The sequence below is a fragment of the Arctopsyche grandis genome, chromosome 7, assembly GCF_051622035.1.
Source record: "Arctopsyche grandis isolate Sample6627 chromosome 7, ASM5162203v2, whole genome shotgun sequence".
Taxonomy (NCBI): Eukaryota; Metazoa; Arthropoda; class Insecta; order Trichoptera; family Hydropsychidae; genus Arctopsyche; species Arctopsyche grandis.
This window is the reverse complement of record NC_135361.1, coordinates 20906438-20926604: the sequence shown is the minus strand read 5'-3', so window position 1 is coordinate 20926604 and position 20167 is coordinate 20906438. Positions and strand designations below refer to the sequence as shown.

At 31.7% G+C, this 20167-nt stretch overlaps 1 protein-coding gene across 1 annotated transcript; it reads left to right on the top strand.

The window, feature by feature from the left end:
- The first annotated feature begins 1723 nt into the window (after positions 1 to 1723).
- Positions 1724 to 19445, top strand: LOC143914591 (uncharacterized). Its single transcript, XM_077434856.1, has 7 exons — positions 1724 to 1753; positions 10361 to 10519; positions 10605 to 10771; positions 10844 to 11036; positions 12386 to 12519; positions 17068 to 17308; positions 19116 to 19445. Exons 2-7 carry the CDS (start codon positions 10459 to 10461, stop codon positions 19208 to 19210), a joined length of 891 nt encoding a protein of 296 aa, XP_077290982.1. The 5' UTR covers positions 1724 to 1753; positions 10361 to 10458; the 3' UTR covers positions 19211 to 19445.
- The last annotated feature ends 722 nt before the right edge of the window (positions 19446 to 20167 follow it).

Sequence of the window (20167 nt, the reverse complement as noted above, 5' to 3'; positions counted from 1 at the left end):
GTATAAGTTCAAATTCATAATATCTCGTTAATTTCGAGTCTTCGGTGTCTCGTAATTCAGTGACTTATGTAATAAAAATACTGCGTATTTTGTAATTGGCCAAGAAGGCGCATTGGTGTTTGCCTGTTAGGCCTTTCTAAAAATAAAATAAAATATTAATTTAATGATTAAAAGTTTGAAATAATAATAAAATAGTTGCGAAAAATTGTGGGCAGAATGGTTTTTGTCAATCCGATCAGAAAACATTTCAACAATGAAATCAGATAAATTGGCAAAATCTGATAGGAAATGATCGACTTGGAGTCACAAATATTCAAGTCTGACAAAACAGCACTGTAGAAATATACAGAATGGCTTGAGCCCGGAAACCTCTCGGTGGTTAGCATTTACGTAATTATTAATACATAATTATTAATTTCATAACAATTATAAAATTAAGTTCAAAGGAATACGGCGATGAAATTCGGCAGAGAAAGGTCAAATGAACGGAATACAATCAACTACATAATTAATGACCTAGAAAAGCCTCGGTAATACATTCGTAAATGTATTATAATATACATTCTCCGATGAAATGGAATATTGAGATACTGGATTGCTATACATAATGATTAAATATCTACTATATAAAACACTAAAGTTTATTCGTATATGTACATATGTATTTATGCACCCAATACCATCGTACTACGTATTTTTCGTCAACTAAAACACTAAAGTTTGTTCGTATATGTGTGTATTTATATATTTATGTACCTACGTATTTTTCGTCAACAGTCCATTGTTCTGACGTCATTGAACAAATAATTCACTTTTTTCCGATTCAAAGGATTTGAAGTTCTCGGGGGCGTAGACGACAAGGGCGAAGCCCTAGGGGGTGCAGACCCCGGGGGTGTACATATAATTTTTTATAAGAGACTTACTATATATGTTTGTTTGTTCGTGACAGTCAATTTAATTAAAAAAAAACAAAAGAGTATTCAAATAAATTTATATAAAATAAAACTATTCAAATTTTTTTCTATAAAATAAAACTATTCAAATAAATTTAATAAAATGCTTACTATTAGATTAGTCATGTTTAAGCGGTTTATATTACAAATACCGAGCGAAGCCGGGCAATAAAGCTAGTATGTTTATATATTTAATAGTTGAAATCGACTTAATAAGCTGACATGCAAATTTTCTCATCGCGTTTAATTCAACGAACGGAAGAAATTTAATATGATTTACACTGATCAATGGATTCAATTGAACTTCCGAGAATCGAATTGATAATTCAGACTTAATAGAATAATGGGCCAGCCGTATTTTATTCGTCTTTCTGTTTGCGATTGCAATTTAAATTTTACCCATCGCACAAATGAACCCAACGACGAATTGCGATTTCGTTCACCGGTCCACGGTGACGCACGCAAAAATTGAAACAGTCACACGTACATAGATTGCACACAGATTGTATTAAACGGATGCTGATTAAAGTGTACCACGGTTTGAGAAGCGCCAGTCGACGCAATCAGTCAGTCCGCCTCCAACCCCCGCCTAAGTACGACGCGTCGACGAAACTACCCTTGAAATCGCGAAACTCGACTCGAATCCGCGAAATCACAGTTTGAAATCGCATTCGGGGCAAAAATCAAAATTGTATCCGCCGACTTGCATCCTCTCGAACGTGAGAAACGAAAAGGACAAAAAAAATTCGGTGAAAGCATGTGCGAATGTAAAAAAATGTACACGCGCAATTCCGGAGATTGTAAGTATCGTACTGCTTTTGTGTGAAACTTCGATCGATTATTCCGCGAATGATAATTTATTCAGGATTATAGCGGATGATCGATCGCGGTTTTATTTTACGTACGTAGTGTGTAGTGGGTAGTCGAGAGGATTGTCAGTATTTGACTGCTCGTTTTACCGTTCGTTATATTGTATATAATTTATTCAAGGCTGAATTAATTTACACATGGTTGACCTAGCGTTAATTTTTTTTGTTTTGAAACTCATTTTATACTTTTTATGTATGTATGTATACGTCAAGTATCAAATTGAAACATATTTTTGTCTTTGAAAATTATTTCTGTCGCGAATGTTTTTATAAAAGTTTGTAATTTTAGCTTGAATATCAAATCACTATATTATATATATATATATATATATATATATATATATATATATATATATATATATATATATATATATATATATATATATATATATATATATATATACATATGTATTGTGATATTCATACTTCTATGTCGTTAAATATAATCATACATAACTATACAATACATATGATATTGCTTTGAACACCTAATGGCGATTTTGTATGCTCAAATTTAACTTATCATGTCGATACTTATCTTGAATATCGTATTAATAAACTACATGCATATATGTAATACTATTATATGTATGTAAGTCGATGAAAATTTACTATTTTATCAACAAAACCTATCGGAAATCATTTTTAAAACGATACTAATGTGTTAATTATATTATTTATATATGTACATAGATATTGGTATATTAAATACATCCAAGAAATTTATTGAATATACTATTTTATTTTACACTACCATTATGTATGTATATGAACAGTTATATTTTAAAGTGGCGGAAGTCCAATTTTCAGTTCCAAAACCACCTTTTCTGTTTGACTTCATTTAAAAATTGCTATCACTTATTTTAATTCGATTTGTCCAGAATCTCGGAATAGCAGAATAAACGTATTACAGGCCCCAGTATTTTTAAATATTGTTAAACGCAAAACATTTTTTTTTATATTTTGCCAAATATATCTCGAAATGAAGAATAATAGACTTATGCCACTTTCAATTATAACTGCTCATATAAATATTTATAAAACATACTTGTACAGTACATATATTTTAAACTTGGTTTTTTTTTTTAAATATAGTCTACACATACCTTCAACCCATTAATCTCTCACATATTATACTATGAAAACCTTTTCCTTAATAAAAATGTTAATTATTAATTAATTTTTTTATCATATTCTTTGCATTTAATGTTTTTTAAACCTTGCGTAGTGTGCATTTAATTATTTAATTTAATTATTCGATTTAATTCTTAAATATTTTTAATTTTATCATTATGTAATAAGATGAACATTCCGTCATAAGAAGATTGATTTAACATTTGTTCTTTACTTTGGTTTTATGTAATAAAATTTATAGTCATTGTTATATAAACGATATAACACTATAATCGATTTTATATTATACTAGTGGTTTTACCCGGCTTCGCTCGGTATTTGTAATATAAACCACTTAAACATGACTAATCTAATAGTAAACGTTTTATTAAATTTATTTGAATAGTTTTATTTTATATAAATTTATTTGAATATATTGAACATATACATATTTTATACTAAATATCTTTCGAAATTATATGTATACTAGCTGTATTACCCGGCTTCGCTCTGTATTTGTAATATAATCCGTTTAAACATGACTAATCTAATAGAAAACATTTTATTAAATTTATTTGAATACTCATTTGTTTTTTTTTATTAAATTGACTTTCACAAACATATATAGTAAGTCTCTTATAAAAAAATATATGTACGCCCCCGGCGTCTGCGCCCCCTAGGGCTCCGCCTTCGGCGTCCGTGCCCCCTAGGGTTTCGCCCTCGGCGCCTACGCCCCCGGGAACTTCGAATACTTTGAATCGGAAAAAAAGCAAATTATTTGTTCGATGACATCACGAATTTCTACGAACGAAGAATACATACATAAATATATACAATATACATAGTCTCTAGCCAAATTATATATTAGATACCAGAATCCGTCGCCCCCCCCCGGCACCCTCCAAGGCCTTCACCCCCGGCACCTTCGCCCCCGAGCCTCCACCCGGGGACTTCGCCCCTAGGGCTCCGAATCCTTTGAATCGAAAAAAAATCAAATCGCCGCCTATGAATCGAAAAAAAAAATCGAATGTGTTGTTTCCAACCAACCAACCAATGTTACACATACATATATATACAAAGTCTCTTTCGAAATTTTATATTAGATATGATAATAATTTTTATATTGTAAAAATGGAATGTTTTATTTCTTAATATAAAATAATATTAAAATAGCTTAAAGCATCATCCTTATAATTACAATGTATTATATAATTCACAATATTTCAACCTTCCAAAAATCCATACATCATATTGACAGGCCATCGTCAAATTTTCTCAGTTTAAATTAACGACCAGACTATTAATTACTTCGACTTTCAAATTAGCAAGTCTTGCGGCCTTAATTTACCGACCGATGAAAGGAAAAGGCGGATCCGGATGCAGCTCGCGTGCCGCGTTATTCCAGACGCATGATATACGACGTCTCCATATATTATACGTATACAAAATATTTCATTTTAATCAAAAGTAAATTAACCCCATTTTACGTACAAAACAGTTCGCATGAGTACTATGTATCGGTTTGTCGCATATCGATCTGAAAATCTCGACGCTATCAATCTATTTTGAGATATGTCAATTAGCGGATCGCAGGTGTAACTCTTTTCGTCTGTTTGTTTAACTCTGGATCTCTTAAGTGGGGTGCTTTTGTCAGAAAACTTTCCACTTTTGTAACTAAAGCTCGTCTCGTAATCCGATACGGTTACTTCGAACTTTTACCCGCCGATAACAAAAGGAAAATAAAGCACAACTGAAACGAAGTGCTTATATGTATGTAGAATTCTGTACAATAATAATATGGAGCTTTTTTTTGTTCGCTTATTTCCATCCCGACATGTTTGTTGGCAAAACTCAATTAGTTTCATTATTCCGCGGACACGAATACATACACAGTGTATAACAAATACAATATTTCATTTCGCATTTGTAATTGAATTCAAACGTGAAAGTTTATCGTGAAAACCAACAGGGCAAGTGCGCTATCGTCCTTTTGTGTTTTACCGTTTTCACAACATTGTTCAATATCCGCAGTTAATTTAGTATGTTCGTGCGATTTTCCATTTTCATTTCGTACACACACCAAATTAATACAAAAATATGTATTACACATAATTCATTATACAAATTGAAATAATTAAATTTGATCACTTCAATTTCGTTGCGATTGATAAATCAATTACATTTTGGCTTTGTATCGTAATTGATTTCATATTCTTACAATATGAATACACATACAATTAACAAGAAAACAGTTAATTTAACAAATTATATTACATTTACATTATTCATTACATACATACATATGTACATATGTATATATATTTTTTATTTTACATAGATTCTTTTTTTTTATTTTACCAGGAAGGCCTAACAGGTAGACCCAATGCGCCTTCTTAGACAATTAATTACAAACATTGCAGTATTTTTATTACATAAATCGCTGTATTTCTAGAGGGTGAAGAACTCGAAATTAACAATTAATTAACCCGATTTAAAAAAAATTAAACAAGTTCTTATTTATTTGAAGGTCTACTTTAAAATACTTAATATAAGTTACTACAATATTTTTTTTTGTTTGTTTTTGATACTTATTATAAATTGTAAGTAATTATACGAATGGACAGTTACTACATATAAAAACGGTCAGTTTATATAATAAATAACTCAGTTATTATATACGTACATATAAAGGTAAATTTAGCGTTCAGTGCTTTCTGTGAGTGGTCACTTTATTTTTACGAATGGTTCTAAATTTGACATATGAAGTTAAATTTTGACCTTCGTATGCCAAATTAGGATTGATTTTGATACATAAAACATTGATATTCCAATTTTAGGTAATGGAAGTTTCGATAAATCAAAATATTTCCTGTCCAAACTAATAAATTAAGGGACCAATTTTGTATAGGCAACATATTAATAAGTTATTTTAACAGCTTTTTCATTTAATAGCAAATTTTTTAAATGAGTGTAATTTATAGATAAAAATTAACGGTCAGTAAACAGCTTAATGTTTTAAGTATTTTTTTACAAACAGAAAATAGTCAAGCAGTTGTGACAGCAGTAATAGAACAGTGCAATTTTATTTAATCTACATATTTACTGACCAAATCAAACGAAGATACTCTCCAAATTAATATACGCCTTTCATATACATATTATCCAGCAGCGTGGTCTAGTGGTGAATGTTGAAGTATTTCGTACTTGATGTTACGAGATCGATTCCCGCTTAAGTCTCGCTGTTGGCCAGACTTTGGTTTGTCAAGGTCGATCGTTTCTTAACAGAATCTGCCAATTTTTTTGATTTTCATTGAAACGATTTCTGTAAAAATTGGCGTTTTCTTCCCAATTTTCTGTTGCGAACCTTTAGTTATTGTTATATCTTAGGTTTCGCCATATTTCTCACCATAGATGTCTCTGTGGTTGTTTATCGAATATAAAAATTCGTATTGTTACATGAAAGTTATTCATTGTTATTTATCGTATTAATACGATGTTTGTAATATCTGACCATAGATGTCAGATATTGTTTAAATTTACATGTATATATGTAATAATTATGTGGACCAGGAAGGTGCATTTGGGGTTTACCTGTTAAGCCTTCCTGCTATATTTGTAAATAAATAAATATGTGTGTACATATATAGCCAGCAGCATAGCTCGGACGTTAAGCTTCTGCTTACCGTCAAGAAGGTGCCGGGTTCAATCCCTGAATGAAAATGAATTTTTCAGAGTATGCTGTTGGTCAGACCTGGACTTGTGACTCCAGGTTGATCGTTTCCTATCAGAGTTTGCCAATTTTCTCTGATTTCATTGTTGAAACGGTTCCCGGAAAAAAATTTGGCTAAAAATCCTTCCTACCTACTATGTCACCATTATTTGAAATTTGATTGATGTACAATAAAAATTTATGTACAATTCATAGATGTCTCGTTAATTTGCGAGTTTTTTCAGTGTCTCGCAATTCAACGACTTGTAATAAAAATGCTGCATTTGTATTTGTAATTGGCCAGGAAGGCGCATTGGGATTTACCTGTAAGGCCTTCCTGGTATATATGTAAAATAAAAATAATAATAAAATAATAATATATGTATGTAGTTACCTTACAAATCAATTTAAAATTAACTGACCAAATATTTAATAGTCGATTAAAACGAAAGAATTATTCCACTTTATATTTATGATAGTCATATATCGATATTATACAGATAACACTGTTCGACACGAAAAATGGTTCAGAGACGACTACTTAGAGAGATTTGAAAGCTGAAAAGTACTACAAATGAAAGATAAAATACCCGACTATAGATTCCAATATTCAGTTTGAACAGGAAATTGACAGATTTTGAGACATCGACCGAATAACACCAAGATATAGAAAAATCGCGCGATATAAAAAACACATATATCTCCGAATCTCGAGCCAATCAACATTTTTTATTACCAGATTCGTGTTCACTGGGCATAGATCTATAAGAAAAGTCATATCTCGTCTCTGAACCAAAAAAAAAAGTCGTCATTTGTCGAACAGTGTAATCAACCCTATCTCAAACGAAGAGACATTACCAATTCCTCGGGTATACTGTATATTCAAATACGATCGAGAATAATTGGATTAAAAGCACTCGACGAAGCGTTAATCTGAAATGCATTCACCATCGTTATACCTGAAGATGTAAATTTATCTCCTCGACTCTGTATTCGATATGTTACGTTTCGGTGTAACGCCTGCATTGAGCTTCGAGGTTGGCTGGTTATTAGTACCGAATTATTTATTATATTAATCCAGCATAAACAAAGTTATATATTCATATGAATAAACAATCGAATTAGGGTCCAAATATGGCGATTTGTTTCGATTGTGGCTCGTTAGGGTGTGCTTTTTGGGTTTGTTGCCTTATCGTCAGTGTTTGCTTCACGTACCCTCATCGGGGAGGGTGCCAATTAATTGTAGAAACTTCACAGAAATTTATTTAAACGTCAGAGTGCTAAGCAAATACCGCTTAATTCGTGTGTAGCTTCTGTTACTGCTGTAGTTTGGTAATAAATTTATTTCAACATACATTATGTGAAATTTATTATTGTTCTTGAATATACTTGTATATACAGTACAGTATGTACATATTTACAGGTATATACCTAGTGATAGGCCCAATGAACCATTGTGTCAATATGAGATATACCCCAAGGCGACACCTATGGTCAACTTTGTACATACGATCGGCCTGGAATCAAATACATAAATCCAAGGTCTAACCAGCAACACTGGATCAGGGCTCAAACCCGTGACCCTTCAGTTATTGGCATTATACGGTTACCACTGAGCTATGTTGCTGATTACAAATATATGTAAAGAGCATATATGTACATATGTTAAATTTAAAGCTCAGCAGCAACAGAAACGTGTTTTAGTCATCACTATTTTTTTTTTTTACATATATACCAGGAAGGCCTTACAGGTAAACCCCAATGCACCTTGTTGTCTAATTACAAATAATGCAGCATTTTTATTACACAAGTCGTTGAATTACGAGACACTGAAAACTCGCAAATTAACGAGACATCTATAAATTGTACATCAATTTTATTGTACATTAATCATATTCAAATAGTGGTGACATAGTAGGTAGAAAGGTTTTTACCCAATTTAATCGGGAACCGTTTCAACAATTAAATCAGAAAAATTGGCAAACTCTGATAGGAAACGATCGACCTGGAGCACAAATATCCAAGTCTGACCAGCAGCACTACAGATATACTCTTTTCAATCGAGGTCAGCTCATGGGATCGAACCTGGCGCCTTTCGGTGATAGACAGAAGCTTAATGACCGAGCTATGCTGCTGGCTAAATAAAGCTAAATAGGCTAGTAGAAGGCTCACAGGTTTGAGACCTACCCAGGATGATTTTTTTCTCTGGTATTTATATCTTATGTCATATATGTATTATGTATTTAATTGTGTTATAATAAAAAAGAAACGAAGAAAATATTGAATTGGGCTAGTATATATTTATACGTATTAGTTTGTACATAAAATTAATATTATCAATTATCTTACATATGGTCCTTGCGGCCGTACATAAAATAAAATAAAAATAAATAAAATATGTATTTACGAGTATATAAATTTTATTTCAAATATTCAGGACAATTTAGGTTAATTTTTTGTTAGTTCTTATTTACTTTATAGTAACTGGTTTGAATATTCTATGCATACAAATTTAAACCATTTTTTTTTATACACGAGTATAACATTTTTCAGGCTAGAAATTTTGCCAAAAATGTAAATTCTACATATTTTCACATACAATAAAAAAAACATATACTTACATACATTCGTGTATGTATGTATATATTAAAACAATAAATTAGCATATTTTTTTAAGCATAGTGTGAACTATTTTATGCAAATACTTGTTTTTGAAATATTTTTTTTGGTTTAATTAACTTAAAAATTCAAAGCGTTTCAACTTTATACGATTATTCTACATGCATATGTAAAATAATTTAAATAATTTAAGCAATATTTTAAAAACGTTCATGTACATATTACTTACAGCAAAAATGTATGATCAGTGATTAATTATAGAAATAAATGATAATGAATTCGTATACATATTAATATATTGAATTATTTCTACACATAGTTTCTCTTTGTTTAGTTTTATATTATTTTATTTTATTGAATGTATTTTGTTTTTATATTTATATATTTCCGATCATAGTGATACATAAGCCAGCAGCATAGCTCGGACGTTAAGCTTCTGCTTAACGTCAAGAAGGTGCCGGGTTCTATCCCTGAATGAAAATGAATTTTTCAGAGTATGCTGTTGGTCAGACCTGGATTTGTGACTCCAGGTTGATCGTTTCCTATCAGAGTTTGCCAATTTTCTCTGATTTCATTGTTGAAACGGTTCCCGGAAAAAAAAATTGGCTAAAAATCCTTCCTACCTACTATGTCACCACTATTTGAAATTTGATGGATGTACAATAAGAATTTATGTACAATTCATAGATGTCTCGTTAATTTGCGAGTTTTTTCAGTGTCTCGCAATTCAACGAATTATAATAAAAAATGCTGCATTTGTATTTGTAATTGGCCAGGAAGGCGCATTGGGATTTTCCTGTAAGGCCTTCCTGGTATATATGTAAAATAAAATAAAATAAATAATGATAATACAGTCGCTATGGTATAATTTTAATCTAAAAATAAATAAATCAATATATGCACAAATATATTTTAGTAGTAATGTACAAATAATATGTACATATATATTGTAGATATGTATTATATTCGATTACACATCGAATAGTTTGAGGGAATTTCTTTAAATCGAATATGAATAAGAAATAAGAATGAATTAGTATGCTATGTATATTTTTCATTATTTTCTCTTGTATTGAAATTAATTTTATTTTCCACAGAATCATCGCAATGCCTGAAGTATTAACTGCACTCAAAGGTGGACCACTTCTGAAAATAATCAAAAATACGTTAGCTTAGATTAGAAAAATAAATAAAAATGTTGCGAAACATCAACTGCGGACGAGCTGCTTCAGCATACGTCATAGTAATACTATTCGGTGGGTAACTATCGTTTCGCGCACATTTTAACCACATCATATACACTTCAAAATCATTTAAAAATGAATTATCGCATTATTTCAGGTAGCATATCATGTCTGAAGATAGTCGGTGTGGCAGTGCCAACATTGGCCGACCTGAGACAACCGGCTAGCTTAGTATGCTCTTACGACACAGGCCAGGACGATCTATACTCTGTGAAATGGTACAAAGACGATCACGAATTCTACCGATACACCCCTGGACACACGGTACTAATTCGATTTTGTATAGAACAGTCATATAATTTGTAGAATTGTTATCCAATTTCAATTTGATCGCAGCCCAGCGTGATCACTTTTCCTTTGACCGGCGCTTCGGTGGAGAAATCCGAGGATGGCTCCTGTTCTAAATCCCAATGTGGCATTAAGCTGGGTCAACTTACCCCTTTGGCATCAGGGGCGTACACTTGTGAAGTGTCTACTGAAGCACCAACTTTCAGAACAGCTTTCGAAACGAAAAACATGACAGTTGCTGGTGAGTGCAATTTTAAAGTACAGTGAATGAACGAAACGCATCCTGTCGGGCTTAAAACTTTTTCACAACAAAATTTACATATAAATATAACAATCATAAACATGAAATAAAAACCGTAAACATTGAATAAAACTACTGATAACATGGATATGTATTGAACGATGTCACGACGATACGTTTACAAACGAAACATCTTACAACAAAATGATTACGTGACTATATGGCTACCGACAAAATAATTGCGCGACAGAATGTGTACACACAAAACATCCTTACGTTCAAAGACGAAAAATAGTATAAGAGTTCAATAAAGAATGTAGTGACAAATATATATATATATATATATATATATATATATATATATATATATATATATATATATATATATATATATATATATATATATATATATATACATATATACACGTCCTTTGAAAATCTATTTTATACGGTAAACGGACCATTACGCAAATTGCGATCGCGCACACGACAATCGTTTCCCCAAAAATTGCAAATATGGAATATCTGGCACTCGTGTTCTCGTTAGTACACAATTTCACGTGGTTAGCTTTCGATTGATGGAGTTTTTGTGTGCCAAATTTTCCGTGATCGAGATTTCACTGACGTGCGCGAGATAGATAGCTTTTTGCGGAATAATGACCGAACCATATTATAATTTGGTCCGTTAACATTATGTCGCGCAAAAATTTTGTGAAATATTCGAAATTAACTATTAATTAATTAAACCATAGAGGCTTTTATAGATTAAGACTTGTACATACATTTTATTGTACATAAATCAAATTCAGATAGTGGTGACATAGTGGGTAGAATGGTTTTCGCTAATTTGACGGAGGAACTGTTTCAACAATGAAATCAGATAAATTGGCAAACTCTAATAGGAAACGATCGACTTGGTCACAAATATTCAAGTTTGACCAGCAGCATTAAAGAATATGGCGGGATCGAACCCGAAAACCTCTCGGTGCTTAACATAAACCCAACCACCGAGCCATGCTTCTGTATATGTATGTATGTAGTTCTATGTCAATATACGAAATAAAAATTGAAGTTATAGTACATAAGTACATTTAAAATATTTATCACAGCATGTTTTATTTTATTTATATTCAAATCAGGCAATACTAATATAATGATTATAAAAACACATAATAGGTAAAAACTTATTATTAAAAAAAAGTCATAAGTCATGTAAAAGTCAATGAAGATGTCATTGTATGACATCACTGGGTAATCTCGATGATCTAAAGTGGTTGTACCCAGCCCTTAATGTTATTTTTTTAATGTTATTTTTAATGTTATTTTTTAATGCTATTTTTTCCCATCAGCCCTACCTCTGGAGAAGCCAAGAATCGAAGGTTTGCGTTCTTCGTACGCCATCGGCGAACTGTTGGAGATCACTTGCCGAACTGCTCCTTCAGCTCCGCCGTCTATACCCAAGTTTTTTATCAATGATGCAGAGGTGAGCCTGTAAATATTGTACGATGAAAGTTTTTCTCAATTCAAACACACGACGAGTTCACTCACCAAAGAGAAGAAAATGTTCGTAGACCTCAACTCTTGAGTTTTGTACCTTTCGTCTCTTGCATCGCGTGTTGTGTCGTATCCACTACATTTACACGATTTATTTCAAGCATCTTCCGTTCAAACTTTATCAATAAACGAACGATGACTTATTTTCGGCTTTGAGCGGCTTTTTATATTTGACACAACAATATGCAAATTTATTATTCAATTTTACTCATTGCTACTAAACTTTGCATGTAACTTTTGGTAAGTGATTTTTATTTTATTGAAAATTAACCATAGTTACAAACGATCGTGAAAACTTGGCGATATGTGAAACAATAAAAAATGAAATTTACACAACTTAGCAATTTGAATGAATGATTGCTGTGATTTCAATCAAAGATTTCGTTTCTTGAAGAAGTGTAGATAGAAAAATGTTCATGAAAGATACACAAAATTAAAACTTAGCTTACATAGCCAAAATTGGTGGACCGAAAAAAATACGTAGTACAAATATTTTTTTTTAATTTGACATTAAATATTTTAATTTAATTTTACATCGAATACTACAAACAAGGGTCGGCTTAAATTAATAAAAATAAATAAAGGGTCTGCACTTTAAAATCGAACAAAGAAGCTAAAGCCCCACAACATTTTTTTTCCAAAAATTCATCATCATCATCATCTACAGCCACTCACCATCCACTGCTGGATAAAGTCCATTGCTTCCACTCGTCTCTGTTTTGCGCAACTCTCATCCATTTCACCCCACACATTTTCCTAATTTGATCTACCCATCTTCGCTGTGATCTTTCTTTCACCCTTTTGCATTCTTTCGGCTACCATTCTGGCACTTCTTTTGTCCAACTTTCGACCATTCTTCTAGCCACGTGGCCCGCCCATTGCCATTTCAATCTCTTTACTCTATTCACTATATCCACTACCTCTTTAATACTTCTCACCACCGTATTCCGCTTCCTGTCTTTTCTTGTTATGCTCTCCTGCTGCTGCTTAGTATACAGCTCTCCATACTTGTTTGAGTGCATTGGACTTTGTGTAGCATCTTGGCGTTCAATTTCCAAGTTTCACATCCATACGTCATCACTGGAAAAACGCATTGATTGAAGATCTTGTCCTCATGGCAGAGTATATAGTAAAATTTAATGCAAGGAAAATGCCTTATTTAACAAGTTATCAACTTCGTTCAGTATGTTTTCTAAAAAACCAAAAATATTTCATGATAAAAATGAAAACATTGAGATATTGTGATATATTATATATTACACCTTGCAAAATATAATTGATCTGTCGAAATTTTTTTCGATCGTATAGTAAGTACAGACGATTGAGACTTGCGTATTTTGCCCCAACGAAACCATTACGAAGCCAATTATTAAAAGCGACCCTCTGTATACGGATATACGGATCATTTTTCTCTGCCTCGACTGACTGACTGTCGAACTTTATGCTACTACGCCTCCCTAAAAAAAAATTTTTTTTCCGCGCCTTCCTACCTTTTATTTTTTAATAGATATAATAATATTGACACGTTTTAAATAATAAACCTTGATTTAAAAATAAAATACTGAACTCTACAATAGACAGAATAATAAAAAGGTTTTGCTATAACATAAATTTATACGAACATGTACATATATTTATTTTTATATTAAATTACTAATTAAACTACATCTAACACATCAAAATTGAATGCGAAGGATGTTGTTGTTTATTGCTACAAAGTTTATCAAATCTTGGGGGCAATATGGAGAGTGCCACTCGTAACTCCTTTTCGACTATTAACCTGGCTCGATATTTGGTTTTCATTGCAGGTAGTGCCGAAAAGCCCGTTTCGCATAAATAATACGTTACGAACGGTAGCAGCACTTGCATTTCTTTGCAATACAAAGATTAATACTCTCCACTAAGATTCATCCAAAATTTAATTATGGTTTCATTTTGAAACTTTTGTTTTAGTGAGCTATCGCATGATAATTCTATCAATTTTTATTTTTCGATGGTTTTCAGCTCGAATTCGTCTTCTTCATTGTAGTTAAATGGATTCTGTATCCACAAAAACTTCGAGAAATCAAGGTCTTTGAAATAATTGGAAAAATGTAGCACTAAAACATCCAAGTGGTCGGTAAAAATATTTTTACTTGCTTCAATATTGGCTGTGGCCCAGAAATCTTTGGAAAGTGAAAACCTATCCAACCCATTCTTTTGTAAATTTGATTTCCATAACTTTAATTTTTGAATGAAAGCTTTTCTTTGTCTTTTTGAACAAGTGGGTGTATTTGTGATCCCTGCATTGAATTATTTAAACCGCTCAATTTTCCAAAAATTTCAACCAAATAGGCAAGTTTAACAATAAAATTATCGTTCGTCCACAAATGTGCCTCTTCATGATGGTTTTCTTCGAGAAAGGTTGCTATTTCTTCTTTGAGTTCAAACACCCTTTAGAATCATTTTTGCGCGAGATAGCCAGCGAACTTCACAATAATACAAAAGTGAGCTATAATTGGCTTCCATATCAGCACACAGCTTTGCAAACAGCTTTGCTCTCAAAGGACTATTCTTAATGTAGTTTATAATTTTTATAACTTTTGTAAAAATGCTGTTCAGTTCCTCGCTCATATTTTTTGACAATAGAGCTGCTCTGAGAATCATACAGTGTGTCCAGATAGCATGTGGTGCTTTCTCTTTGATCAATGCTTTAAGACCTGCTTTGTGTCCGGACATTGAGTGAGCTCCGTTGGTACACAGTCCAATTATTATTTTATGTCGTTCACAACGCAATTATTTCACTTTATGTCGTTTTCTTCAACAAAACTGTCTATTATATTAAAAATTTCAATGGATGTGGTCTTCCCAAGAATGTTTGCAAAATAAGATATCTTCTAATATATTATTATCCGCGACATATCGAACATATGCAATTAAATGGGCATCTTTAGCTAAAACAGAGCGTTTGCAAAGGCGAAATTTTTAAAATCTTCTTCTCCGGATAATTTTTTATAGGAATTAAATGTATACATAAAAATGAAAGAAAAATAAAAATAAACATTCATGCATTGAATTTTTAGCGTTAAGCTACGATATGAAGTTTTATTTATTTGTAGATATTATGGTATGAAAATTATTTTTTTATTAAAAAGTTTTGGCGCCTCCCCTGGCAATAGTCTGCGCCTCCCAGTTTGGAAACCGCTGGTCTACACACAATACTATTCAAAGGTGACAAAGTAGTAGGCAAACCGAAGCTGGCGACCACGGGACCACGGCAGATAAACGACTTCCCCGAACTGAATTACGAACTGGTTAAACTCATTGCATGGTGAACGGGATAAATAAACAATTCTTGACTCTTTATGAGTTACCAACCATATAAAAAATTGCTTTTCTTTCTTGGTTAGAAGAAATTTGTGTGGGGTTCTACCCCGGTTTCCCTTAAAGACGAGTCGCCCCTGCTTTAAACCAATGAAAAACTGTTTTTACAACAGGTTTTGTAGATTAATTAAAAAAATTAATTTAAATTCTCGTTGAAATAATATCCTATTGGCGGAAGTTTTACTTATAATAATACAATCGCTGAAAATATACATTTAAAATATGTTTAGTATAATAAATGAAATATATGTGGGTTAAGCGTCGATTTTTACATATATTTTTAGCACGATAAAATTAATCTAAAATAATGGCGCCCATACATCAACACTAGGTTTTGAGATAATTCGACACGCGAAATCGCTATTGTGCAGGCGATTAATCACAATAAAAAAATGATATGGACAAGTGGAAATCAATCTACGTAATAGCTTTATTAATATGATTTATTGTTTTTTTATACTTTCCAATTTGTACGCGAATGATGAATAGCTTAAAAGTTTCCCTTCCTACTTATCTGTATTAGCTCAAACGGAAAACGTTTTCTCTTTGTTTATTAACATTATTCAAGTATTAATGTGTTTATATGTATATACATATGTATATGTATATAAATACATTTTCCCTCGTCATACCTCTTACATTACGAAAAAATGTAATTTAGTTCTTTGTGAGTTTCGTTTGTATTGTATTGTACCGTTTAAAGCGATTTGAAATGAAATATTCTTCAACAAAAGTACGACGGAAGAGTGATTCATGATATTTAAAATGAGGCCTACATAGAATTTTGTACTAATGTTAAAAATCTTAGGTCAAAATCACTTGAAAACACAAATTTTCATGTACTTATATATTGTGTGTATTTATTATATACATTCTCACTTTTTGATTATTTGTATTATATATGTATGTATGTATATTTATCGTATTCCAGACGTACAGTAGTTTTGGAATATATATATATATATATATATATATATATATATATATATATATATATATATATATATATATATATATATATATATATATATATATATATATATATATATATATATATTATATTAACATGTTCATTAAATACCTGTGTATATAAAAGTAATTTTCTTGTATATAGATCGAAGAAAGATACATAAGTCGTTCTGTAGTGACAGATGACGCAGACATGCTCATCAGTTCTGCCAGACTGAAGTTAGGGTTGTCAAAGGGCCACTTTTTAGGGGGTGCTCTGTTAAGGGTGAGATGCTCAGCTTCCGTCGTGACCATTCCAGCCATCAGCCATTCATCTTACGCCACAGCAGCCCTGGCTGACACTCAAAATCTCCACAATCAAAAGTTGGAGTGGTCCAACACATCTAGTAAGTCCATATTATATTTTTAATGCATGTTTACGTATCTACGATGAGCAAATAATGCACCGAATTCAACAATATTACAATATTATGAAGGGTTTTATTTTATTTTGCTGTTTGATTTGATGTGTGGGCTATTATGAAAGCGAAATAATTTATTTTGGTGAAAAACATTATTGCTTAAATATTAGGTTGTATAAGTTTGTGCCCGATTTTCATGCATGAAATACAAGCATTTATTAATAGTAAACAGGCATAAACTTGTGCAATCATCCAATACATACCTAACGAATGATAGATGAATGAAAGAAGTGCTCAAATTATACCCTAGAGAATGTAAAAGGGGGCGAGGAAGGCCACAGGAGATGAAATCAGAAAAATGTGTGGGATGAGATGGATGAGAGTAACTCAAAGCTGAGATGAATAGAAGCATATTGTAGACGCCTTCATTCAGCAGTGAATGGCGAATGGTTGTGAATGATGATGATGTGGTTATTAAAAAGGATGAAAGTTGATTTGAGTTTCCGGGTTTTCCCGTCAAAGTCAAACATTCGCATGCTTCGCCTGGAATATTTACATACATATGTATATGAAGGTCCTTCGATCTCCAATTCCGAGCCCTTCAGTTCAGCAAAATTTGGTATTTACAGACTTCGCCCAGCATAACTCGAAGGATGACAGTTTGAAGAAATAAAATACAAATCTCCGGTGCTAAAATTGTCTCCCCAACTTCCGTTGGACAAACACAGGGTTAAATTTTTTTGTGTGGAGATTCTTCGATCCCGAGCTGCGAGCCCTTCCAAAACACATCTACGCCATATATAAATAGACCAAAAGAAAGATTATATTTTTTTTTCAATGAAATGAATTATTTTACATTCAAAATAAATGGCAAAATTCGTAAATTTAAATTTTTCATCCGTGGAATTTTTGGTTTTATTTAAATTTTCATAGTAAAATAATATTCTTATGAATATAAAGGTGGTATTTTCATGTAAATAAATAGACTTGGTTCATTCTTACATTTGAAAAATACCGCATTACCTGTCTTCATGGTCGTATGTATGAAGATATCTTGCTCGGAGGTGCATGCTATGCATCCTCGAGAGACTCATTGCAATTTTTCAGTTAGGTGCAAACAAATTACATCAGTGTGAAAAACAAAAATTGGATCACTGAAAGCCGAACAAACGAGCTATCCTAGCATTCGTTCTATACGAAAAACCATATATGTACATATACATAAATTTTATAGTATTTTATTACTGGTGACTTTATTTTCAGTTAAAAATTTAATTAATCTCATCGTATGCGATAATGCGATAATACATTCCGAATTTGTGCCCGACTATGCGGTAAATTCACCTTTTATCCGACCGTAACCATCGAAAGTCGGATTATAGGAAAGTTGGGTATGCGAGTTAACCGAATGCGGTCAAACTTAACTGCAACACCAATGCGAATTTGCACTCGAACGTGCAACTAATGCACCCAGCTCAACACTTTATTCACACTGACTGCGACAATGGCTATAATTGCATGCCTTGATATAGGAAGATCCAACAGACAGCTTCACACCATTAAGTATATTTTTATTTTTAGAACTTTACCACATATGTGTAATTCAAGTCACAGCTCGTTCGAAGCGAACCTTTGTAAATTTCAACGTTCTATACAGTACTGAATTTGTTCACTTTTGCACTGACGTTGATTAAAATTTATCGCCAAAAGCCTTCAACTTTACAAAGACGAAGATTGATTTTTAGTGTCTGTAAATAAATTTACTGAAATTTTAATAAAAGTCAAATTTCAGGTCAATTATCCAGTTCAACGATGCTATTTTCCATTACCGCATTGTTCAGCACAGCTCAGCTATTCATACGATTTTTCATCGACACGTGCCGATAATTTACAGACAATACACACACATACATACCATATATAATATAAAAATATATTACGTGTATATACCTACATATATGTATGTATATATAGTATATACATACAGTGTATTACACCGATGAGTGAAACGGTGCCGGAATTTTATTGAACACTAAAATTTTATTGACACATGAAACTATCTATAAGTATCCCTATCCATTTTCGATGTAATATCTTAATATTATCGAATGCATTATTTATATTACTATGTGTTTGTATATGTATGATACATATACGCTATATATATCGGAGCACTAAAAACGCATCTACATAATTGATATTCTTTTAAAATGTAAGTATGATTGTGGGCAAAAGAGCAAGCAATAAATTTTGATATTTTTGTACCGATTCACGGAAGATATCATCAGGTAATTGATAGTATAAATACATGTATTAAATATACGATATAAATGTCTATGTTATTATTAAATTTTGTCTGTGATGATGTTTGACATTCTATTATATACCCCCAGCCCAAATTTAATTGTAAATACTTGCAGGGACTATGTATGTTCGCATAAATATAATAAAAATGAAATTAAATATATATTGAATATTCTGAGAAATTATTTCAAATCGATGAATACGCATATATAAGACTCAATTAGTGTATGTATCAATTTATTACAATAAAAAATATATATGTAAATATTTAATTTTAAATAAAATTTTTAAAAAATACTACCATATTGTTTCGAAATTGCATGTTCTCAAATTTCATATTCCTCATTAATTTTTTTAAATGAATAAATTTTTCATCATATTTACAATACGTCTTAAACCAGTGATTAATTTATAACACGATTACGAACAGATGCTCATAAGGTATTTACTTTAAACTTTTTTAGTGTTCTTTAACTCAAAATTCTTAATCCTATAGTCAAACTGAGTATTTCATGAGCATGTGCTTGTAAACTACAAATT